This window comes from Parambassis ranga, chromosome 22, assembly GCF_900634625.1.
Source record: "Parambassis ranga chromosome 22, fParRan2.1, whole genome shotgun sequence".
In the NCBI taxonomy this organism is placed as follows: Eukaryota; Metazoa; Chordata; class Actinopteri; family Ambassidae; genus Parambassis; species Parambassis ranga.
The window spans coordinates 15,337,866-15,362,379 of NC_041042.1; the positions used below are offsets into that span (position 1 = coordinate 15,337,866).

Sequence of the window (24,514 nt, forward strand, 5' to 3'; positions counted from 1 at the left end):
TCAGTCAGACAGCACCCCCCCCCCCCTCTTTTTCCTAAGGCTACCTGTTTGTGTGCATGTAGGAGAGCAGTTCATGTAGAATTGGCTGCAGTCACCACCAGTTTTTAAAATGTCATGTTTGGCACAAGGTGAATTTGTTTAATATGTCATTTTGTCTCCATTTAAAACTCGGGTGAATGTAATATAGTAATCAGCACTTGTAAACGAAAGATATAGACTATTATAAATAAAATAATGAAAAGAAATAAGCTGTTTTAAATGATTACTTCAAGCACTGGACGGCTCTTATTTTGAAACTGAAAACACAGAATGGAGATGCATTATGGGAAATGTAGGATCGAGTGTTTGATGATCTGATTATTGTGACTTCTCTTGCATAGCTCAGTCCCTCTGAGTTGTATAAACGCACTGCTAATTTTCTGAATGCCCCCTTTAATTGAATCGCTGTGTGCTGTTTCAGTTCATTATACCGGGGATCATAATTCAGAGTAACAGCAGCAATAGTAGTGGTGCGCCTTTAACCAGCGTGCGTGCGCACATGCGTAAAAGTGTAGTAGGTGGCTGCGCATGGCATCTCCGCGCCTGCTTGCGCTCTGCCGTCCTCTGCCGCTGGGTCGCTGATGATGCCGAGCGGAGCGGGGGGCGCTCGTACGTTTCTGTGTGCGGCTACAACCGCAGTTGGCAAGATTGAAGTCGAATGAAACGGGAGAGGAGACAGAAATATGATGATGGATGGTCCGAGCGGTTCCTCGTCATCGCCCGGACAGCTGTAACGTCGGCGGAAACACGCGTGGATTTATCAAAGGTGAGAGTGCGGCTGTGAATCAACGGAGGAAATATCCCCCCTTATTCACCCCCTGTACCACTTATCCTCCCCATCTGAAGCTGCTGCTGCTGCTGCCGATGATGATGATGATGATGATGATGCTCTAAACGCAACCTGCGTGATTTGGCTCCGGTAAAGGCCAGTTTCCTTCTTTTTCTATCGAGACAGCAGCGAGATTTGGAAAGATGCAGGATTTCTATTGTTTGTTAACCAGGCAAAAAAAAAAAATAATAAAAAAAAAATCTTGAGAATCACGACACACAATTGTCGTTGCGGAAATAAGGTAAATATGCAGTTAGATCTGCAACATGGCTGCGTTTGTGCTGCGCCGTCGCTCCAGAAGTGGTTTTTAAGTGTTGCAGTGCTGCTCAGTGGGAGAATTAGGGGCTCGGAGAAACGGGAGAAGTGAATGATATCAGCGGTGGGGAGATACTGCAGTAACCGAGTCCTTATGTTGACTCGCGTCAAAGGATGTTGTCATTACCTCGAAGCTGAAGGTGCGGTTTCAGTAAAAAAAAAATGCACCTTTACACAGGCCTGCAAGATTTACTGCACAGCATGACTTCATATTAAAGCTCTGAATTATTAGGAGCGTGCAGGAAAAAAGAAAGAAAGATCAGAATCTGTGTGATCTCTGAGCTGTGACTTCATTTTGTCATGAATTATTAAAAACTTCCTTATCCTAGACCACATAGAATCATGTCATTTGCTGCTTCTGAACATCCACTGCCAATGCAAGCAACCCCCCCCCCTTCCTTTCCTGGTTGCCTACTCTTGAATTTCAGCAGATTTCATAGGCTGAATATTTACAACGAACCATTGTGTTATTTTGCTGACATGTGCCTGTTTGTTGGTCTCCCACTGCAGAGCACATGTTTTCTATCCAAAGAGCAGCAGCAGCAGCAGCAGCTCTCTGACTTTACCACCTCTAAAAAAAAAGCCTCATTACATTTAGGGGTTGTGTACTATACTATAGTAGCTCCAAGCTGTGCTATTATTATCTGTTTGAATGCATTAGAATGGCCACATAAGGCTTGCATTGCTGCCTTGACATGCAGCCATGTCTGATGGTTGTAATCAGAGCTGAAGATGAGTCAATCTGGGGCTCAAAAAAAATGGCAGCTTATCTAAAAATCAATTTTTTTAAGCAAAAGTGACAAATATTGATTCATTAATTTGTGGAAAAAAGGCGTTTAAGGATGTCACCTTGGGCTCTGGAGCATCATTATTTTGAATAATAATAATAATAATGAGCTGCAGCCCTGATTATAGGAGCAGACTATCAGTGGAAAAGTGCCTTCGCTGGTGACTGTAACTGGAAAAAAAATAAACGCTCAGCACAAGTCAGAGTTGTGACAGGAAAGAGGCGCTGTCACAGCGATCAGTGTGAGGACAGTGTCTCCACAATACATGGCCTGGCTTAGCTGAACCTCGCTCTGCTGGTCAGCTGATCTTACCCTGTGAACATGCCGTGTGATCCGGATCCCGGATCCCCCCTTTGTGGTCCAGGGCCCATCCCGGAGGGGGAAGGGGGAGGGGAAGGGGGCGCCTGGACCTCATCCCTCATTGGCCAGCCGTAATGTGCTCTGTGTCCGTCATCATTAAGTGGTTCCTTTGCAGCTCAGTCGGTGTCATTAGCCCACAGGATGCAGTCACTGCTGAGCGGGATGTCATGGAGAATTATCATTTGCACAGACCACAGGCGCTGGAGAGCTCCCCAGCCAGCTCACCAATATCTCTACAGGAGGAGAGGAAGGGGGGAGTGGAGGAGGGGGGGAGGCAAAAGCACAAATTGAGAGTTAATGAAGTCCTTGAAGAAGGGAGAGGGAGGAGGTGTTAATTACTTATTTAAAGTCAACTACATTTTGTCAGCAAGGAATAGCTTATCTCTCGTGGTAATGGTTCAAAGACGCCCTCACTAACTCTTTGCAATGTGCCTTTATTTCCACAGGGTCGACGTTCAGCTCCTCACTTTGACGTTCAGTCAGCGGCAGGTAAGAACCTTCAACAATCCTCATGAAGTCAGACAGCAGCACATTCAGTTAAGTCCCTCTGAGTGTGAACACAGAGGGATGTATTGATCCTGCTGTGAATTATTCAATAAGAACTCAAAACAACTGAAGATAAATACTCAACTCACACGAGCCCTGAATAAAACCTGTAGCTGCTGTTTCAAAAGAAGCTGTTCTCTCACAAGTGTGAGGTGAAGCAGACAGAGAACCCTTTTTAAACACTGAAGATGAATCAGGCATCAACAGTTACACCTCAGATATTCTTTGGTGTATAACGGATGAAAACGGACTCATCTCTGCAGCTCGTCATAAAGTTCTTTATAAACAGATTGTCCATCACCAGCAGGTGAACCTCATGTCTAAGGCGACGTCTCTCCCTCAGTCACATGATGTCTTTTGGGCAATCAGAACGTCACTTATTTACACAAAAACTCTGGCAATATTGCAACCACACTGTGATGTGGGCTTGTGCAAAATCAAGGTTAGCCTTTCTTAACTGAGTTAGCTTAGCTTAACTAGCTGCTAGGTTCACCTTCAGCATCATGTCAGCTTTCAGCAGGTACGGACACCAGGACGCATTTCAGCACATAACCCACCCAAAACCCACAAATGATCACATTAGCATATATTTTTATGCAGAATTTATGCTAAGCTAAGCTAATTGGCTCATTTTCCTCACAATATTGATCTATCCTCTTGAATAAAAGCCCTCATTTGCTGTATATCGCTACAACCGTCTTTTAAATATGTATGAAATTCCATCACGATATGTCATCATAATGTTTGACCGAGGAACTAGCTGGTGTGATGACTATCACAGTCCTTGATGTGTAGCGGTCATTCAGTATTCATCTGTACATTGGTGTTACATGGTGTGTCCTTCGTCCCACACATTTCACTGATGGTGTTAACATGTGTGTCTCAGGTTTCTTGTTGTTTGAGTATTTTTCGAGCTGTGTGTTAGTCTGAACAGTCCGTGCTGCATGCTCTGCTGTTTGATGTGCCACAGAATGATCGAGGAAGGCAGTAAACGAGGCAAGGCCATGGTGGAGAAGAGACAGCTCTTCATGGAAATGAGTGAGTGGAGTCGACTGAGAGAAATCTCTTTTCACTATCGGCTCATGTATTGCTCTGACTGCGTGGTCCTCCTACACACAGACAGTAATAGTGTTCACGTGTACCTTCCCTGAGCCGATCGGTGCTGTATTTTAATTGTGCATTGATTATATTTTATTTTCCAGGAGCTCAAAACTTTGATGTTATCAGACTGTCGACTTATAGGACTGCCTGCAAACTGCGGTTTGTGCAGAAGAGATGCAACCGTGAGTGCACAGATTGTTTCACCACAGCGAAACAAACAATTGTGTCAACATGGATACTGATTTCATTGATAACACTGTGTCTGTTTTCTCTCTCCATCACAGTTCATCTGGTGGATGTCTGGAACATGATCGAAGCCTTTCGTGACAACGGGCTCAACACATTGGACCACAACGCTGAGATCAATGTGTCGCGGCTGGAGACTATTCTGTCTTCCATCTACTACCAGCTCAACAAGCGGCTGCCCACCACCCATCAGATTAACGTGGAGCAGTCCATCGGGCTGCTGCTTAACTTCATCGTGGCCACCTATGACAGGTACGACGCAGGTGGGAGGAAGTGAATAATACACTTCGAATGAACGACTTTAACAGAGGCGCTTGCTATGGATAACATGCTGTTGCTATGGATAACAGACCGTTGCTATGGGCAGCATTCTGGTATCTGCATTTGGATTCCACTTTTTTGCCATTTTTTTGGCAAAAATATTAAAAATGTTACGTTGGGATTATCTTCTGTTAGCATTGGTTTATAGCGTGTACTACAACAAGTATCCTACATCCAAAAAGTTGAGTAATTACAGTATATCCATCATACAATACAAATAGTTTCCTGAAAAATATGCAGATGAAGTAGCAGAAAATTAAAAAAGAAAAAGCTATTAAATAAAATGCTAGTAATGAAACAATGAAATAGTGGAATCCAGTTAATAAAATGAGTAATAATGCAAATAGTCCAGCTAACAGGCCTCTGAAGTCTCGTCTCGTATATGTAAACACAGACAGAAACACATAGTGTGTGACTCTGGAGATGCTTTGCTGTGTATCCCTCCTCTTAATGTCTGCTCAGTGCTCAGAGGCCCAGAGAGGTTTATTATTGACCGTAAAGCTCTCTCATTATTGTACCTTGTGTACTCAGATTGATTGGCTGCCTGCCCCCGTCCATTCATGGAGCCATTCAATTGGTTTACTTTTATCTGCGAGGGCACTCTGGTCCCACGCTGTTATTATTCATGCTGCCGTATCTGCTGCTCGAAACTTGGTGGAAATGACTGCCTGTGATCACAGGAAGCGGTTTCGCTATCTGGCCCTTAGGTCCAAAGTGAATTAAGCAGGAGAGCTTTCATGCGCTCTCTTACCTCTGCTCAGAAACAGGAGCTGAATGAGTCAAACAGCTGGTCTCTTTGGGTTTTAGGGAGAATAAGTCATTTTTTTAAGAGTAGGATTTTGTTACTGTGCCGACTTAACGTTGTGTTTCTTCCTGTTTCCAGTGAAAGTCATGGGAAGTTGACAGTTTTCTCCATGAAGGCCATGCTGGCCACAATGTGTGGAGGGAAAATTGTGGACAAATTACGCTGTAAGTACAAAAAAAAATAATTTAAACACATTTTCTTCTTCTTTCTTTTCCCCTGCTGCCTGTAGTTATTTACATGAGACACACGGGGGCACTGTTGGAACATATTAGCCAGCTTCATTTACTTTAAATGCACATGTATTCTATTGTATCTCTGCTAAGGATCAATACATTTGCTTTCTCTCAGATATCTTCTCACAGATCTCTGACTCAAGTGGCATCATGGTGTTTGCTAAGTTTGACCAGTTTCTCCGGGAGGTGCTCAAACTGCCCACCGCCGTGTTCGAGGGCCCCTCTTTTGGCTACACAGAGCACTCGGTGCGGACGTGCTTCCCTCAGCAGGTAGGAAGACGACACCGGACCTCCTCATTTTCACCTTATCCTTATCTTGTAGACCTGTTGTTCTGACCCGTGTGTGTGTTTGTTTCCAGAAGAAGATCATGCTGAACACGTTTTTGGATGTGTTGATGGCAGATCCTCCCCCTCAATGTCTTGTGTGGCTGCCGCTCATGCACCGACTTGCTAATGTTGAAAACGGTGAGTTTTTAGAAATAGGCAACCCCCGACCACAGCCTCCACCTGTCAGGCACCATGTGCTGGAGGAGGAGCATGCAGATGTGGCCAGAAGTAAGTGGACACGATGTGCAGTTTTGGTGTTTTTAGTTGTAAAGGTGGAAATCTTTTTACTATATCTGCAGCAGATGATTGATTGCATTATTGATCGATTGCCCATGATTAATCCCTCAGTGTTTTCTGACATCTTATGGACAAACTAGTGCAAAATGTTACTGTTTCATTGACTAATGGCTGCAGATAAAAAGTGGTTGAATCATTCAGTTTCTGCTACTCCGACTGCTTGAAACAGTTTTAATTGAGAGAACAGGAAAGACACTAAGGAGCCAAAAAGTGCTGCCTAAAGCTGCATCGACTGCATGACGACTTTTTGACCAAATTGTGTTTTTGTGTTTCTCCGCTCAGTCTTCCATCCGGTGGAATGTTCTTATTGCCGGAGCGAGAGCATGATGGGTTTCCGGTATCGGTGCCAACAGTGCCATGGCTACCAGCTCTGTCAGAGCTGTTTCTGGCGTGGCCATGCCAATGGTCCCCATAGCAACCAGCACCAGATGAAGGAGCACTCATCTTGGGTAAGAAGATGAAGCTCCGATCGCTCTCTCAGTTAAAGTGATGTTGTTATAATAGTCAGCGTCTCTCTCTGAGTGTGTGCAGCGATTTCACAACCGCCTCCTTACATTTTCAGTCCTTTCACCGCAGTCCAAGAGGGATTTTATGGGGTTTTACTCATTTTGGCAAATGATGTTGCATTGATTGAATTTGCTGTGTTGCTGCATTTCCCCCCAAAAGCTCAATCATTATGTTGTAGATTGAAACAAGGGACGTCAAAGGCGCCGGATCTCAAATCCATTTCCCATCCCACTCAGATCTTTGTACAGAGAAAAAAGACTGAACACGTCCCTCCAGGACTGGCAACAACATGCCTGAGTGCGTCAAACACACCGCCTTAGATATCACAAACATTTATGGCAGGTATCACAGAGAGAGGGATGTGTTCTGCTATAAAACACATCTCTGGCACTGTTTCACAGGTCTGTTCAGCTCCATACAGATTAGCAGGCACAAAAAATGTCTACAATAATCTCTGTCTGTCTCCATGTGCACTATTTTATGTGTCTCAAGAATGTAAAATTCTTTACATTACAAAAGTTTTTAGTGGTGTGTTTAAATCTTTAAGGATTAAAAATTGACATTATTGTTTGAAGAGAGAGAGAGATCATATCCAAATAAAAAGGCAGATAAATACAACATGATTGGAAACAAACTCATTAAAGGTAGGGTAGGAGATTTTGAAAACTCAGTGAGAGTCAGCCAGATTTCCAAAGTAAACACACGCCCCTTTCTCTCGGAGCTCACCCGAAGCCACGCCTCCCAATCACATGGACGCATCACCTGAAGACGAGCAGCGGTCTGTGACTTCGGCCATCATGCACGTACCTCTCTGGTGCGCGCAGAGCAGGAAGAGAGTGACAACCAGCCAATACTCCGCGCAGGGTCCACCCGGAGGATTGGCTGATGTTTTTAGTGTTTTATAGCTTCCACAGATGATTCATATTCTTCGTTTTAATGCGAAACTAATTGGTTGCTATCAGATTGTAAAGAGAAGTTACACTAATTTAACAAAAAGTGCATCAGAATGAAATCTCCTACCCTACCTTTAACCAAAACAACACTGTGTGACAGTATACTCCAAATATCTTTGAGGGCCACCACATTGTGTTTTTGGTTCATTAGCAGCGCTCACTGTTGTTCCGATGAAGTGTGCTGCTCACACAAAATCAAGGAAAGGAGCATTATTCAATAAAATAAAATAAACCGTTGAAATAAGCCCTATGATGGACTGGTGACCTGTGCAGGGTCCACTTTTTACCCATAGTTAGCTGGGATAGGCTCCAGCCCCCCGTGGCCCTTCACTGCAGGACGAAGCGGGTTAAAATGAAAATGAAGTCAACTTTTCCTGTGCATCTCCCGTGATGTGAACACAGCAGTTTGGAGGCCATGGGGCACTTTAGATCACAGCCACCCAGCTCGTGAAGCAGCAGGATGAAGCCCCTCCTGAGTGTGCAGAAACTAGCTGCTGATCCACACGTTTGACACAGTAAACAAACAGTTGACCCACTTATGTAAATGTCTTTCAAAGCAGCTCAAAACTCCCTGCACTCCTACAGACACACACAAACAATGACAGATTCTCTCTCTCTCTCTCTCTCTTTGTTTGTCCTGCCCACCTCACAGAAGTCTCCGGCCAAAAAGCTGAGCCACGCCATCAGTAAATCTCTCGGCTGCGTCCCCATCGGAGAGCAGCCTCATCCTGTGTTCCCCGAGCAGGCTGAGAGGCCGCAGGAGCTCACCCACACTGTGTAAGTGCTATTACCAACACATTTGTTACCACTATCTGTGTCATTAGCGAGGGACACCCAGCTGATTTGTTGAACGGCACCACAATGCCCAGTGTGCTCATGAGCTATCGTCATGTAACCACCACCATCTTTCCATTTGGCCGTCACCCCATGACTGATGGCGTGTCGTCCTCAGATGGATGCAGCTGATCTACTGCGCAGCTTTGGCGTTAACAGCACAGTCCTCATCACTCTGTTGGCAATGAAACATGGATGATGGCATAAATCTCACAGTCTAGGCTTTGAGGCTCCAGGAAGTCATTATAGGAGATGCATTATATTCTGCTGTCTTAAACTCCGCGCACTCATTTACATTTCAGTTGAAAAATAGGACAATTTCCATAATCAATGCCAGCAGCCAGATACATCCACATCAGTCCACGCCACTGAGGTCACTTCACATGCTTCTCATCTTTGTCGAAACTCGGATTTTAAATGGTGATTCATGATGATTTTGTGTGTTTGTGGCCTTAATGGGATCACAGGCAATCTCTCAAATTTCTCCTTTGAGCTTTGTTTTTTTTCCCCGTAGCACATTTCATAGCAAAATCCGAGCTTGGTATTCCTGTCACGACCGTAAATCTAAGCTGTCTGTATATTATGCCTTTTCCTTCTGGCAAGTGTCAGTGAGTAATTGATAGTGAGCTGCATCACTGGGGAGAGAGAGAAGCTGCTCGGTGAAGAAAATAGTCCCAATGTAAACACATGAGTTTCTGTTTTACTGCGTGATAGATGTCATCGGTCCTTAAAATCCAGGCTCTGCCCACACTTTTTTTTGCATTGGGCCCAAACTTATGCATTTAAAATGAAGCTCACATTTGCATACATTTATAATTCATCACTACAATCAACACGACCTGGATGTGTTTCTCCCCTCCCGCTGAGAGATGAGGCGAGTGGATAAGCCCACGCAGTATAGGCTGTGTAGCATGAAATTACATCACACAAGGAGATTAATATTGATACATTTATGGCTGAAGATATTTTGCATTGTACCTCTCTGGTGCCCCAAGCGAGCAGCAATACAGGCTATTTCTATACTTTCTATGATGTAGATCATTTCAGATGGACATATTGAGTTCTGTTATAGAGAATGTATTGTATTGTACTTCTTGAGTATAAAGTTAGTTGCAGTTGGACGTGACTATCAGAGGAAGTGCTATACTTTCTATATTCTAAGATTGGAGCAGCGGTTCCTAATCCTGCTGTCCTATTAGGAGATTTCATTCTGATGCACTTTTTGTTAAATGAGTGTAACTTCTCTTTACAATCTGATAGCAACCACTTAATGAATCTAATCTAATCTAATCTAATCTAATCTAATCTAATCTAATCTAATCTAATCTAATCTAATCTAATCTAATCAAGTTCAGCAGTTTCGCTTCAAAACGAAGAATATGAATCATCTGTGGAAGCTATAAAACACTAAAAACATCAGCCAATCCTCCGGGTGGACCCTGCGCGGAGTATTGGCTGGTTGTCACTCTCTTCCTGCTCTGAGCACCAGAGAGGTACGTGCATGATGGCCGAAGTCACAGACCGCAGCTCGTCTTCAGGTAATGCGCGTCCATGTGATTGGAGGCGTGGCTTCGGGGTGAGCTCCGAGAGAAAGGGGCGTGTGTTTACTTTCGAAATCTGGCTGACTCTCACTGAGTTTTCAAAACCTCCTACCCTACCTTTAATATTGGACACATCACAACCTCGGACCTTGTGAAGGGCTGTACGAAGTATTCTTCCCACAGTGCATCCAGGTGCCATCTTTTCTTCATGGAAACGACACACTGGGCCCCTTTCTGCATTGGTCCAGGGTCCACTGTGACTCATCCTCACTCCTTATGTATAAGAGGGAGCCAAACTCTGCCACTGGTTGTCCTCCTAGCTCCTAGCTGCCTGAATAAGGGCTATAGTAATGAGATAATCAATGTTATTCACTCCGCCTGTCAGCTGGTTTAATGTTGTTGCTGATCAGTGTCCTCCATCTCAACAGTCAACAAATTGAGAAGCACTTTTCATAATCCTTTTCTGTTCTGAACACAGAGCTAACTTCCTGGAAGTTTTTCCATCAGAACGTCCAGGAGTTTCTTGTCATTGTGTCCTCCTGATAGACAAAGTGCATTCTCTTGCTCTCACAGATGGCATTTTAAGGTTGGTGGCACCGTGTGTGTGTGCATGTTCACTGACTTTTAGGATAATGGATGTGACTGTTGACCCCTGTTTCTTCTTCGTACATCTTTCAGTCTTCATGTCTGACGCAGGTCGAGTTTCTGTAGAAAAACAAGCTGCTTTTTACACGATGGAGGAAAAAAAGTCTATTTTTGGTTGCAGAAGCATTTATGGTTGTTTTTCTTATCATTATTATTATTGTGGTGGTGATGAGGATGTGACGCCTCTCATCAAGCAGGCGATGAAAAGATTTTTTTTTTGTTTGTTTTGTGTTTTTAAACCTGACAACCCTTCAAAACACGCATTCATCAGCGGCTGCCATTCTCAATGTTTGCTTCAGATTTAATGCTTCCATTTTTAACTGTGCCTGTTTTCAAAATGAAAATATATTGGCAAATCAACAGGAAGGTTTGTGACACACACACACACAGAGACTATTTCCAGTAGTTTTCAATGCAGCCTTTTGAATAGAAAGAAGCATAAAGACCTCCTAGCATGTCCAAACCTACACAAAAAATGTGACGCAGTGTTTTTCAGTGGAGAGGATTGTAGGTCAGAAGAGGTTGTGTGGCCTCCATGTTGGTTTAATATATAATAACCTTCAGATAAACCTGCCTGAATCATAAATCAGTGTTTGGCCGAGCTTAGTTTAAAAACTGGACATGAGGCAAAATCCCATATGTTTAATAATCGCCATAAAAGAATCACAGCTACATTTTGTGGTTGTACAGCACTTGAGGTGACCATAAAGTTGAAATGTACCTTTAAGTGTCTTAATACAGTAAATCCTCTGCCCTCTTTATCGCTTTGAGGACGAGGACGTAGCACTAATGGAATAATTCCCATTTATTAATGGGTAATTCCAAATAAATTATGAGTGGATACAGTAATTATCTGCATACCATTCCCCATTTCCCTGTTGGCTACAAGAAATCTTCCCTTGGACCCCTCAGATAATTAGTCACAGGAAAACTGCCAACCCTCCACTTTTATTCTGCTCCGACTTCATTTTGTTGATGATACATGGGAGAAATGTGCTGCTGGATATTCAGCGTGGAGACGTGCCAATCCTGATGAATGTTATCAGTGGAGAGGCGTTATTTCATGATTGTAAACCAGGAGACATCCATCAGCCAGGTCTCTCAGGTGTGTGTGTGTGTGTGTGTGTGTGTGTGTGTGTGTGTGAGGGCGATGGAGCCTCTGTGAGTGAGTAATAATGGCAGAATCAGGGTAGAGTGTCAGGTTTGATCAGAATGCCCAAATCGAAGGGACGTGAGTCCTCCCAGTTGTCCAAACCCTCATATCGTCTCCAGACAAAGTGCAGCTATTCTGACTCTGTTTTTAAAATATTTACTGGCATCTAAAAGCAAAAACTAACAGCGAGGCTGAGCCGTGAATCCCCACCCACCCACCCCACACACTCAGACTGTCAGTGAGATTGTGGGGGATTTGTGTTTTTGGAGAGGAGTTATAGGTTTGGGATGCACTGTCTGTCTGAAAAAAAACACTTTAAATCTAGGATACGGCTTCTTACCTTCAGACCGAGCACGGCGTCTGCCAGAAGACTCTAAGCACCAAAATAGACTTAAGAGGCATCTTACCGTACTTTGCATTAATGAGAAACACACACTGTAGAGTCAAATTCTCGGTGCCATGTTTAATATTTAGTAACTAATTTTCCACTCTTTATATAATCCCTGGAAATCCATTACCATTTTAAAATGCTTCTCTGTGTTTTTTATTATTATTATTATACTGCAGGTCAATGCTAATTCCATCAATGTCATGAAAACAGAGGCATGTGATTCACTTTTCTGAGAGTGTGATCTGTCTCTGAGGTACTGACAAGCCTCGCCGGGGGGAACAGGAGCACTGATGCCAGCAGGGAGAGGATGCTTCATGTTTGTGTATTATTTTTAGCCAGATGAGGGCGATTGAAGGCAGCCGCGCACCCGTTCTTGTCAGAAATAAGGTGAACGTGTCTGTGTGTGTGTGTGTGTGTGTGAGACACTTAATTTTCCTCTGCACCTCTGCCAACTGCCAAGTACAAGGAAACGGGGCTGGTACATTGTCATTCACCGCACGCAGGTAACACGAGGCTTAGCGCATTGCAGGCTTTGATCTGTTAGTGTGCCTAAGTGTTGTGTCGGTCCGCTGCCGTTTGACCTCTGAGGCGCCGGCGGAGCGTCTGGACGGCGTGTCAGCATTTATTCAGTCAGTGAGCCACGGTGAGGCTGCAGGCCGGATGCTTTTACATGAGGAGGAGCTCCTATTTATCTCGCCTACTGCTCCACATGAGTTAAAAAAAAAAGGCTGGTGATTATTTATAGAAGGCTTATGTAACTCACTGAATGTATGATATGTAAATGCAATCATAGTAGAGAGTTTGTTTTTGAGCTTCTTTTTGTGGCATTTCTCTCATTTACAATTTAAAGAGAAGTGAAAAGACAAAGTCTGAGCTTCAGAGGGAGACAGACAGGAGAGAGAGTGTGTGAGAGAGAGAGAGAGCAAACCTACGTCGTCATAAAGTCATGTGATTGCCGAGTTTCCTTGGAGACAGCAGCAGTGTAGTACATTGAGATGCTCGCCTGCTCAGTTGAGGGCAGATTAGGCATCTGGCAGCAGCAGCAGCAGCAGCAGCAGCAGCAGCAGTGGTTGGATGTATTTTGCCAGCCAGGCAGGTGCTTTCTGTCCTCACAGAGGTAAGCGTGACGCCTCGCATGTCTCGTCTTGTGTCTGGAGCTCACCTTCAGGGTGCGTTCTCTCTCGTCTGGTCTGTGAAGGAGAGTAGCATGTGCAGGCTCGAGAGGCGACACTTTTGTTTACGTCTCATAAATGAGCATCTCTGTGCAGATCATGGTTTTATTTCTGTTTTTTCAGAGAATTGTAAAGATGCTATGAGCTTCCACATGAATGCAGGAATTGTGCTTTGTTTGTTTTTAATGTACAGACTGAGCGTGCTGCTGAGGCAGTGTGTGTCAGTGGCTTGCACTGATAAGAGTATTCAGAGTACACAATGTGGATATAAATAGTTTGATTTGGCCAAAAAAAAATGCTGATTGGACAAATAAGGACACAATGCTCCACAGCGCTCTGCCTTTTATGTGATAATGAGTGCTTTAAATAAAACACTCAGGGCTGATGGAGTGTGTGTGTGTGTAGTTTGAAGTCGTAAGTGGTCGCTGATTTCTGAGATATTTTGATCTGTGTAGTCTGAGAATCAGTGTGTCAAGCTCCTCTCGCCACCGGTTCAGCCGCCAGATGGACCGCACTGCTTTGTTTACTCTCACAAATTACCTCCCACAATGTCACCTTTCCTAGTTTTTCACAGACTTCCACTTTAATTAGATTTCTTGTCTGCTGTTGTCGCTCTCGCTCATGTTAATTAGATTTGAGCTAATAGCCTAAAAACATCTGAATTGCTGTTTCCCGGAGAAGTCAATTATTTCGCACAACTATTTCAAGTGAACAACATGTTGCCCGTTTGTTTTTTTTCAGTAGTTTATAATGATCCCGTCCACCCCCCACTCCCCCCTCCTCCCACCCTTGCCTCCCCTCTGTGGTACAGTTGGATTAAATTAAAGTCATGATCGCTGATTCATGATTATTAATAAAAATGCAAATGCCCTCTTCCTCCACTCCCTGCTGACAAACGCCACGGGCCTCTGCAGCGTAGCATTAAAGACCCTCTAATCTTGTCTTTTAGTCAGCCGAAACCAGCGGCCAACAACATGAACGACACAATGCTCATGTCCTCTGGGGCACCTACACCTACCAAAAGGTAAGCAAACCCCACGGGCGTGATGTTTTTCTTTCACTGAAGTTCTTGACACAAACTCCCTCTGATCCACACGCAGCAGATCCTACACATGTTATTTGTTGCTTTACACTTGACACACATTTCTTTTTTGCATCTGAGCAGCATGCCCCACTGAGTGTATGTTTAGAGGAAAATCAGTTACGCTGTCATGAAGAGTATGTGAGCACTCGCACTTAAAGGGCCCGTTTGACAAATAGATTCTGATAGAACTGGAGCCTTGTCATGTCAGCAGAGAGAAGGCGAGGAGCTTGGTGAAAGCAGCCTAATTGTCCTCTTATTTCAGCTTCTCTCTCTCTCTCAGTTAAAGGCCACCTCTATTATTATTTGCTCACAGTGGTAATGAAGCGTTCTGGCTGTGAATCCAATGATGGAGAGCACTCTGAGGAAGCTGTAATGTATCTGTGAAGCTTCCTTTTGTGTACAGTATCTCTTTATCACTTTTTTCCAGTAATTTGTGTTTGCATGGCGGGACTGCTACGGGCTGTAGAGGGATGACACGTCACTGTCCGGTGCACAGCATAAACAGATTTGTGTTTGATATCAGGTGAAGTCGGTACTGCTCATATAGTGCTTTACCAAAGACCCAGGCAGCTATATATACTGGGGGGTGGGGGGGTGGGGGGGAGTATTATCTTCTACACATGAAGCCATATTATTATCCACCAAATTGAATTCACCCTTCCTAAAAGCAAGGTAACGATCAATACCGGATTATATTTCTTGCCGAAATGAACATTTTGTGCAGTGTGCAGCTGCGTCTCGACGGGCTGACAGCATCAAGATTAGAGCAGGTCTGAGGGAAGCTGACAAGACCGGGACACCCGAGGCTGTAAACGATGCCTCGCATCCCAGACCCGTTAGAGGTCAGCGGAAGACATCATGTGCTGCACGTGTGAGAGGAGAGCCACACTCTCCTGAGGTTTGTTTCACTGTGGCAGTAATGAAGAATCCCGATAACCTTTTTCCTGACATTTTTGCTCTGTGAGTCAGAGCTGCTTTGGGAGGATGTCATGCACCAAGGATGCTGTTGCCTTGGAGGGGGTCATAACAACTACAAAGCTTCCATTTTTAGGGCATAAATTGCACATTAAGCCACCGTGACGCTTCCAAAATGGGTTGTGTTGAGCGTCAGTGAGGTTAGCGGTAGATAAGGTGCTAATTGAAGAGAGAAGGAGCAGGTTTCCTCTACCAGCCTCTCTCTTCTCTATCTCTCTCTCTCTCTGTGACACATTCTGCTCGTAAATATTAATTTATTGTCATGATTTTCTGGCGCAGGCATTGCCTGCTTCCATATGAAGCGGAGTATGATGAGTCAAAGAGGCCACTGCTGAATAAATCAAAGCTCCTTGTGGCTCTGCCTCAGTTCAAGAGTCCCAAAGTGAAAAAGCAGCCCCAGCGCTGTCCTTGTTTTTTGACCCTTTCAGATCCCATTTTTATCATCAGACACAAAAACACAACTTTGACTGCAAGATGTCACAGCAGAGGAGAAAGCGAAGGCGCCTGCTGTCGTCCTGTGTTCTGCTTCTATAGCCTCCATCTCCGTCTGATGCTGTCTGCTCTGCTGACATGGCACCTGCTCTCCCCCCACACCGGCCCGACTCACAGACAAACCACCGCACAGAACCAATACCAAGCAATGTATCACCTGTTAGTCATGCTGCACCACGGCGGCGGAGGAGTTCACTAATTATCTAAATGTGCTGGTTTATGCAGCTCATTATGATCATAGAACTTTACCTCAAACTTTATTTTTAGACTCCCAGAAACCCTGACAGACACTGTGGTGTCTGAGTTATTTGAGTCAAAATGCTGCACGTGTGTGACAAAAATAAGTATCTGGGAAAGATGCCAGTCCAGGAGGGCTTGGAGGCAGTTCATGTATCTTCGTCTCAGACCGTCAGGTGGTGCCAAGAGACTCCCTGAAGAACAATAGACAGGAGCAGCATGTAGACGGACAGCCTGAAGATTCGGCTCCCTGATGTGTGTTAATGTATTACTTTAATCCTACAAGAAACCTCAGTGTCTGCCCAAACTTCAGCCCGAGGATCAGACAGTCAATTATTTACAGTGTCCCATTTAACAAGAGGGTTTTTTTTTAAATGTCCTGCTCCAAACAAGCTGTTATCAAGACACATCGAATGATCCACTGAATATTTAAATCAGTGAAATGAGAAAAGTCGAAGAAAGATAAGGTTTTAACAGAAATGTCTGTTTAAAGAGAGACGTGCCGTGCTGTTGAGGCTGCAAACGCTGCTGCTTGTTGTTGAACAGACTGGGTTTTATGTCCTAATCATCACTCAGCTTTTAGAGTTAGATAGCTCCCAAAAACCATCACAGCTCTCCTTCACCCATCATCGCAGACCGCCTGCTAAGAAAGAGCAGCCGTATGTCCCGTCATCTGTCCGCTCCAGATGCCACGCCCATCATGACGGTTCCTTGACATTTGCGGTCAGCACTGAAACATTGGCACGACCATGAATGCATTTGGCATTGCTGCATCCTCTCGTATTCATTTCAGTTCATTGTTATGACCGATTAGCTCAGATTGTCTGTCAGCACTGGAGCCAAAGCCAAGTGTCATGTTTTAAGGTCACCTTAATTGTGATGAGTTTTATCTTCATGCAAATGATTTTATGTAATCAGTGGTGCTGTGCAAACATTTGCCTCAGAGCTTTTGGCTTTATAGAGTCACCGTGTGTGTGTGTGTGTGTGTGATGTATGTTTCAGTGTCTTGGAGAGTCCCAGCCGGCTGGATGAAGAACACCGCCTCATCGCTCGCTATGCTGCTCGCCTGGCAGCCGAGGCAGGAAACTCCACCGTGAGTATGACTCATGACGAGGCCTCATGTTGGACTGAAGGCAATCCTTCATACATGCAACTGTGAGAATCTGTGCACAGCTGTTGACTGATAGGAATTTGTCTTATCATCTAATGGTCCAGCAGAGACTCCTCTGTTTATAAACCAGCAACAGTAGAAGCATCTCATTGGTGCGGAGAGTCAGGCGGTGTCTTCATTATGTTAAGCAGGTTTTTCTCTGATGTGTTTCTCATGCTTATCTCACCCGTGGAGGGAGCTAGCCGCTACATGTTTATGTACATATATACAAAAGATAACAGAATTTCATCCATTGACTCCATGTTTATCCACCTGACACATCTATTTATTACACTCCAGGCAATAATAATGACAAATAAACCTAATTTCATGCTACAGAGGGAATATATATATATAGCTGGTGCCGGCAGGTCGGGGTTCGAATCCCGATTACTACCAGTGTGGGCCCTTAGGCAAGGTCCTTAATGCTACATTGCTATCTGCACCTATCTTCAGGTGACATTTTGTACATTGTACACATATATACACACTATATACCCACTCTTTCTAATGCCACGTTTTGCGATTATTCGTTTATTTATTTTTTTAGCAGCAGTGTCCTCCAACAGATCTGAGCTTCAACTTTGATGCCAATAAACAACAAAGACAGCTGATCGCAGAACTGGAGAACAAAAACAGGTAAGCTGCCATATGTTGTTTTGGTATATGGTGGGAAAGTAGTCTTCAAGTATTCGCTTTACTAAGAGGCTTTTACTTTGAAATTGCAAGGTAACCAGGAATAAATAATGAATAATAATATTCACCTTTTCACCTGTGCTGTCTGGTGTGTTCAGGGAGATCCTGCAGGAGATCCAGCGATTGCGTTTGGAGCATGAACAGGCCTCTCAGCCGACGCCAGAAAAGGCCCAGCAGAACCCCACGCTGCTGACTGAACTGCGACTCCTCAGGTACCGTCCCTGCTGCCTCCTCTGCACCGCGCCGCCTATACAGTGTGTGTGTGTGTACTGAACTCATTCCTCAAGCAGAAATAATGTCTTCCCGTTGTGGAGGATGTTTTCTAATTAGCAGCGCAGTCATTTATCACACTGGCAGGACACTGAGACACTTGGGTGGAGTTCTTGGAAGAAGCTTGCCCTGTGAGGACCAGTCGAAGCACTTGTTGCCCTGAAGGACTCCTTGTGTGTCTGGTCTGGCCTAAATAATGAAACACAAGCAGAATTGAAGGTCAACAGTTGGGGCAGAGGTTTAAATGTTATATTCTTTGGATGTTTTATAGCATAAATGATCAGCAATGATTAAGAGCATTTTAAGAAGCATTAGTATTTGACGTTCTTGCCCTCTTTGTGTCCGTAGAGTTATATTATCAGGTGCAAGCTGACTAATGTAGACAGATGACTGCCATTGTTTTTATTTTATTTTCTAAGATGCAGTTACAGACATTGAACAGCAGAGGGTGATAATAATCCAGATTTCAGATTGAATAATACATTAAACGTCCTTTTAATAAACTGTGTGAATATTGATGATCTGATGTCACAAAAAGAAAAATAAATGAAGAGCTTACATCACAGTGAGATGATGTAACTGATGAAGATGCCATATATACATTCAACATGCACGACTTGTGTGTCGGTAACTGACTGGATTATTGGAGCGAAAGGCAACACTGCTGCCCAGACACAAATGTACCCACACCCATGAAATCTATACAATATACATTTGAAATAATCTGAGTTTATGATTTTGCATCTTCAGAAACAACATGTCAAATGTCCTGTCCTTCATCCACAGACACAGGAAGGACGAGCTGGAGAGGCGCATGTCAGCTTTGCAGGAGAGCAGACGGGAGCTGATGGTGCAGCTGGAGGGACTCATGAGGCTTCTAAAGGTAAGACTGCTTCAGCCTCAGGATTATTATACAAGACCGTGCATTGATCTGCTCTTCTTCTTTTTGATTTGTTTATTTCTTTACCACACTAGTCCCATGTTAATGTGCTGTGTGGTTGCTGCAGAAAGCACTTTCTCCTTCTTGTTTTAATTCTGTTGCTCTCACTCTCCTTGCTCTCTCTCTCTCTCTCTCTCTCTCTCTCTGCTTACCTCTGCTGGCTGATAGGATGAGGAGCAGAAGCAGACTGTAAGTCGCCCTTAATTCAGTTTGTAGGGGTCAATACCTGGCTTTGGTAGCATCACTTAGTTTAATGCTTCCATACTCTCCTCCCTATGGATTGTTTTTAAAAATCAAACCAAACAAGTTGAGGGAATCATGCTTTTCTTAGTCCAAATGTCACAGACCTGTTCCTTTCATTGGCGCTAACAGCCTCTCTCTCTAATGTGACTGCAGCCTGGCTGGCCATCTGCTGCCTGGCTCACAGCCATCAACCTGGGCCTTGCACCAGTCGCACAGACACACACTGATCCTTCTCTCCATGAGATATAGCTCCAGACTCAGCACAGGCCCCACTTGCACACCTACGCCTGGTTCTCATTAACCTCCATGCAGTAAAAAAAGGTGCACTATAGCGATGCAGGGTATAGCCAGCCAGTATAGCATTAGCAGAGGTGTTCCTTTTTGCCTCAGAGCCAGTGCTTTAGTTTGTTCCCCCCACAAGGATTAAGTCACATCTGTGCCTGTGTTTGTTTTAATAGGTCTCATCTACCAGGAAACAGTCATCTCCTCCTCTACTGTGGTTCAATATGACATTATTGACACGTAGCTGTTCCAGAATATAGGAACTCCTCCTTTATTCTGTGATGTGCATGGATGCCTTTGTCATAAAGGGATGATTTGTGTTTAAAGGTTTTAAATGTAAAATCATTCAACCACACAAATTATTGTACATATGTGTTACTGGACCTTTTTCCTTTTCCAATCCATTTGTAAATCTCATTTTTACTGTTGCCCATGCTCAGTTAGATCTCCATTCGTCAGCATAAATGTTTGTTACTATACTGCAGTATGTGTAATAACAATAGAATAGAACTGAGGCCAATGCTGCAGGGACGGATTATGAGCCAATGGGCCCCTGGGCCCAGACAGGAAACAGGGACCCCCGAATCATTCAGGGGTGAATAACACTACTCATAGTATATGATGATATCATTGAGGTTACTTGATTGAGAGGCCCTATAAGATATATAGCAGTAACGTACCACATGTTATGGAATTGAGGGGCCCTGGGGTTACTTGGCTACAGGGCCCCGTTAACATATCAGGATGGATAAAATAGGAAAGACCTGTTCGAATAGCATAGTAGAGGCTTGGGCTTCAGGGCCCCCCAAGCTCTTAGGCCCCTGGGCCTGGGTTCAGCAGACCTGTTCAGTAATCCATCCCTGCAGTGCTGTCATGATAAAAAAATAATTCATAACCTATAAAATAAGTTGATTAAAACAATAACATCATGTCCTGATCACACATTCCTATACCTCTTGTAGTCCCAGTCTGGAGGCTCCCCTCATTCTTCTCCGAGTCACGGTGCTGGCTGCTCCATGCCCATGCCCATACGCTCCACCTCGGCCGGCTCCACCCCGACTCACACACCACAGGACTGCCTGGAAGGGGTTGGTGGGGATGTGCTGGAGGCCTTTGCTCAGGGTGAGTCTCAGCTAACGCCTGAAACAAAGAGCATTCATCATATATTTCTTTTTTTTTTGAAGTAATGAAGCATGTGTTCCTCCCCCCAGGTGTACCTAGAAATCTTCGGAATGATCTTTTAGTTGCTGCTGATTCAATCACAAACACCATGTCGTCACTGGTGAAAGAGCTTCACTCAGGTTAGTCAGCAGCACATATTGAAGAATCTGGACTCTGCTCTGCCAAAGAAACTGCACAAAAGTGAAACTATGGGTTTTATGTTTAAAGTGGACGATGGGGGAGAGGACGACGAGACCAACATGAGGAACGGTGGAGACAGAGGTAGGTCTACAGGTAACGTAAATCATCCAGATCAAGCCTTTCCCAACCACAAAGAAATGATTCCTCTGATTACTGTATTTTCCAGGAAACTCGAGTTTAATGAGATAATCCAATGAATAAATTGTTTATTCTGTGGTAATCAAAGGGCACTTTCCAAAGTTCATTATTCCATTATCTACAACTAACAGAACCTGAGATAATGAGCATAACAGGATAAAATACGACGACTCCACACAGCTGTTCTCCTACTTGATGAAAAACACATTTTCATCTACAAACAGGGAGCCAGCTGCTGTTAATAACCACATTGTTTCTTTTCTTCTTTGATTGCAGCTTAAAGGTAGGGTAGGAGATTTTGAAAACTCAGTGAGAGTCAGCCAGATTTGGAAAGTAAACACACGCCCCTTTCTCTCAGAGCTCACCCTGAAGCCACGCCTCCCAATCACATGGACGCAGGGTCCACCCGGAGGATTGGCTGATGTTTTTAGCATTTTATAGCTTCCACAGATGATTCATATTCTTCGTTTTAATGGGAAACTGACGAACTAATTGGTTGCTATCGGATTGTAAAGAGAAGTTACACTAATTTAACAAAAAATTCATCAGAATGAAATCTCCTACCCGACCTTTAATACCCACACGGACTGAGCAAAAACATACATATATCCAAAAGTAGCATTTCAGTGTGGCACACTGTCACTGTTCATCCCTAAAATATGCTCCTCTGCTTGTGTGTCCAGGCACAATGAGAGTACCGAAGCACTGAGGGACAGGCAACATCATCCCATCCTGTAAGGACATACAGTCATCAGCTGGGAAGAATCAGCAACAACAACAACAACAACAACAACCCCCCTGGCATTAGCACGTAGAGTAATGCATGCTGTAATCTAACAGGATTTCACTATGTGAAAAAAAGATGTTTCTTCACACCTTGCAGGTAGCAAGATGTGTCTAATTAGCAAGTGTGTATGTTGTCCTGTAAACAAAAAAACAAAAAAAACTGCTGTAATTACCCGATGATTTCCCTCATGACTGCTAAGGAATGGCTTGCTGTGCTTTCTCTCCCAACGGTTCCACTGCAGCAGATCATTCTGTATATAAAAAAAAACACTGTAAAACTCACGACCTTGGGAAAGGAGACCTCCTGTCGCCGAACGTTCCCTGTCATTGCTTTTTGTACGAGTTAGCGCTACAGTTTTTTTTTGTTCTGTTCTTGCGTTTGTTTTGCATGAAGTTGCACTCATGTCTGGATTTTAGGTACTGTACCACGCTATGCCAGCTCTCTGTGTGGGTTTATGATGACAGCTGGGAAGTGTCAGAAGTGTCCTGCCTCAGAATTCACGCTGAGGGTGTTTACACACACACACACACACACACACATCCGTATTCTGGAGCTTCTAGGGAGCATTTTTTATTTATTTATTTATCTATTTATTTAAATTATTTTCAAATGCATCTGATTTTTTTTTTCATTTTCTTGCAACAAGTTAGATGAGAGATACAAGAACTGGCGTGTCACTGGCTGATTTTTCATTGCCATCAGGGAACCAGGCGATCATCTGAGACTCTAAGAAGTCACAAAAAAAACCTTCCTCATCTGGGAAACCTCTGAATCTTTAGAAAAATTTATGTACAGGACGAGCAGCAACCTCCAAAACTAGCTGCAACTGGAGGGAGGCCCCAATCGTTTAAGGACTGAGATATAGTGTTTTCCTGATGAGGACAGGCTGTAACCCCCATAGACCTTCTTGTTAAAAGGTTTACATTTACATTAGAAATAATCTTTGTTAGAGCCTGGTGCAATGACATGGTTTTCATAACCTCTGTGCTAAGCTAAGCTAACTTCCTATACGCCTCCCCCTGTATTTCCTCATCTAATTGTTGGCAAGAAATGTTGTGAGGTCATCCAGAGTCACGCACAGGTGTAAACACCCTCGCTGAGTCGCATAACTATTCTGCTGCTAATGTGCTCTCCGTGAGCCACCCTTGCAATTAAGAGGGCTGTTAGAAACCGAGAAGCTACTGCAAAAACACAATATTGAGCAGAGTCTCATAGTTTCCTGAACACCCTGAAGGGCATTGTAATGGTGCCTCCTTCCAAGTGACACTGACTAGCTGGTAGCCTCTGTATTTATTCTACAAAGTGTAGGGAAGGCGCCTCAGGACGTCTAGCTGAGGTTTAGTTGCTGTAAGGATGGAAGGCTGCTGTCGGTATAGGAAATGCTTTCATAGCTTTATTTAGTAAATAAAAGAATATATGTGCAATGAAGGTAGGTGCTCAGGGACTGCAGAGCTACTGTAGGTGAAATATGGTGAAAATGTCCTTAAATGTAAGAAATGATCCACCACAGGTCAATGATTATATGAAGGCTTTCACTCCAAATATAGTATTTACTCGCCTGAGCCAGTCAAGTCTGTTTTATTTCTTAGTGGAAAACTACAGCAAGTGATTAAATGTGCAGTGAAGAATGTGGATTAGAAGACGGAGAGCAGTCTCTAGGTGACGCATGTCGTTGGTTATAGTTTGTGTGAATTTGTGTCGGCAGCAGTGTAGCCAGAGGAAGGCGCCAGGTCTGCGTTAACTTTACATTCATGTCTGATTCTGATCATGTCAGTAGCCGTTCCATCTCTTATGAACATGAGCAACGTCTGGAATATTTGTGCACTGATCCTATAAGCTAAGGTTTCAACAACCTGCAACACTGTGTCGACAACACGAACACAAAGAGGCTCCTCTGTTATTTGTTGTTCTAAATGTGCTGTTTTCACTCAGTTCTGCTCCATCCTTGTTATCTTTATTGTCATGATTCTGCTTTTTTACAGTATTAGTGGAGTAATAGTTAATGTAACGAGTGCCGATTCACTTGCACACTTATGCATTCAGTCGCCCAAAATTTGAATGAAAATTCTGCTCAGAAGTGATCAAAAAAATTCACAGTTACTGTCTTCCCCTTCACTTTCACCACCGATGCGAAACTTCTTTTCGTTCTTTCAGTTTGTGCCTGTAGCTGTTCTGTAAAAGTTGTTGCTGTATAAAGTAACCATTCAGCAAATAAGACGATCTATCAGCCTTTATGTCAGAGTTGTGACTTTGTAGAGATTTTATTTATTTATTTATTTAATGTGTTCTGGCAGGGGGGGGAGAGAGGGGGAATAAAGAAAAAAAAAAAAAAAAACAACAACCTATAACGCTCAGCCTTTTACATTCGTGCCAAACTGTTCTGCAGACATTGTGTGTCACACAGGTAAATATATATCAGAGTGTATCTGCATTAGTATGTTGTTGTCCGTTCACT

The 24,514-nt window shown here is 43.8% G+C and overlaps 1 protein-coding gene across 8 annotated transcripts; it reads left to right on the top strand.

Annotated features, from left to right (window-relative positions):
* The first annotated feature begins 640 nt into the window (after positions 1–640).
* Positions 641–24,283, top strand: dtnbb (dystrobrevin, beta b). Of its 8 annotated transcripts, XM_028394885.1 has the most exons (20): positions 641–805; positions 2,778–2,820; positions 3,848–3,915; positions 4,080–4,160; positions 4,263–4,476; positions 5,429–5,514; positions 5,699–5,853; positions 5,943–6,048; positions 6,490–6,656; positions 8,320–8,444; positions 14,353–14,427; positions 17,194–17,284; positions 17,895–17,980; positions 18,136–18,249; positions 19,094–19,190; positions 19,416–19,436; positions 20,735–20,894; positions 20,984–21,073; positions 21,162–21,227; positions 21,956–24,283. In XM_028394885.1, exons 3-20 carry the CDS (start codon positions 3,849–3,851, stop codon positions 21,979–21,981), a joined length of 1,827 nt encoding a protein of 608 aa, XP_028250686.1. In that variant the 5' UTR covers positions 641–805; positions 2,778–2,820; position 3,848; the 3' UTR covers positions 21,982–24,283. The 8 variants fall into 8 exon arrangements, with proteins under 8 accessions (XP_028250686.1, XP_028250678.1, XP_028250683.1 ...); XM_028394877.1 differs by lacking the exon at positions 14,353–14,427 and having other exon boundaries at positions 17,892–17,980; XM_028394882.1 differs by lacking the exon at positions 14,353–14,427 and having other exon boundaries at positions 17,892–17,980; positions 21,162–21,215.
* Positions 24,284–24,514: the final 231 nt, after the last annotated feature.

What these genes read in the sequence shown, in the direction of transcription:
- dtnbb (XM_028394885.1), top strand. Translation starts at nt 3,849, where the DNA reads ATGATCGAGGAAGGCAGTAAACGAGGCAAGGCCATGGTGGAGAAGAGA. An exon ending in CCGAGGCAGGAAACTCCACC is followed by an intron (nt 17,285 to 17,894) that starts GTGAGTATGACT and finishes TTTTTTTAGCAG; the next exon opens with CAGTGTCCTCCAACAGATCT. An exon ending in GGTGAAAGAGCTTCACTCAG is followed by an intron (nt 21,074 to 21,161) that starts GTTAGTCAGCAG and finishes TTATGTTTAAAG; the next exon opens with TGGACGATGGGGGAGAGGAC.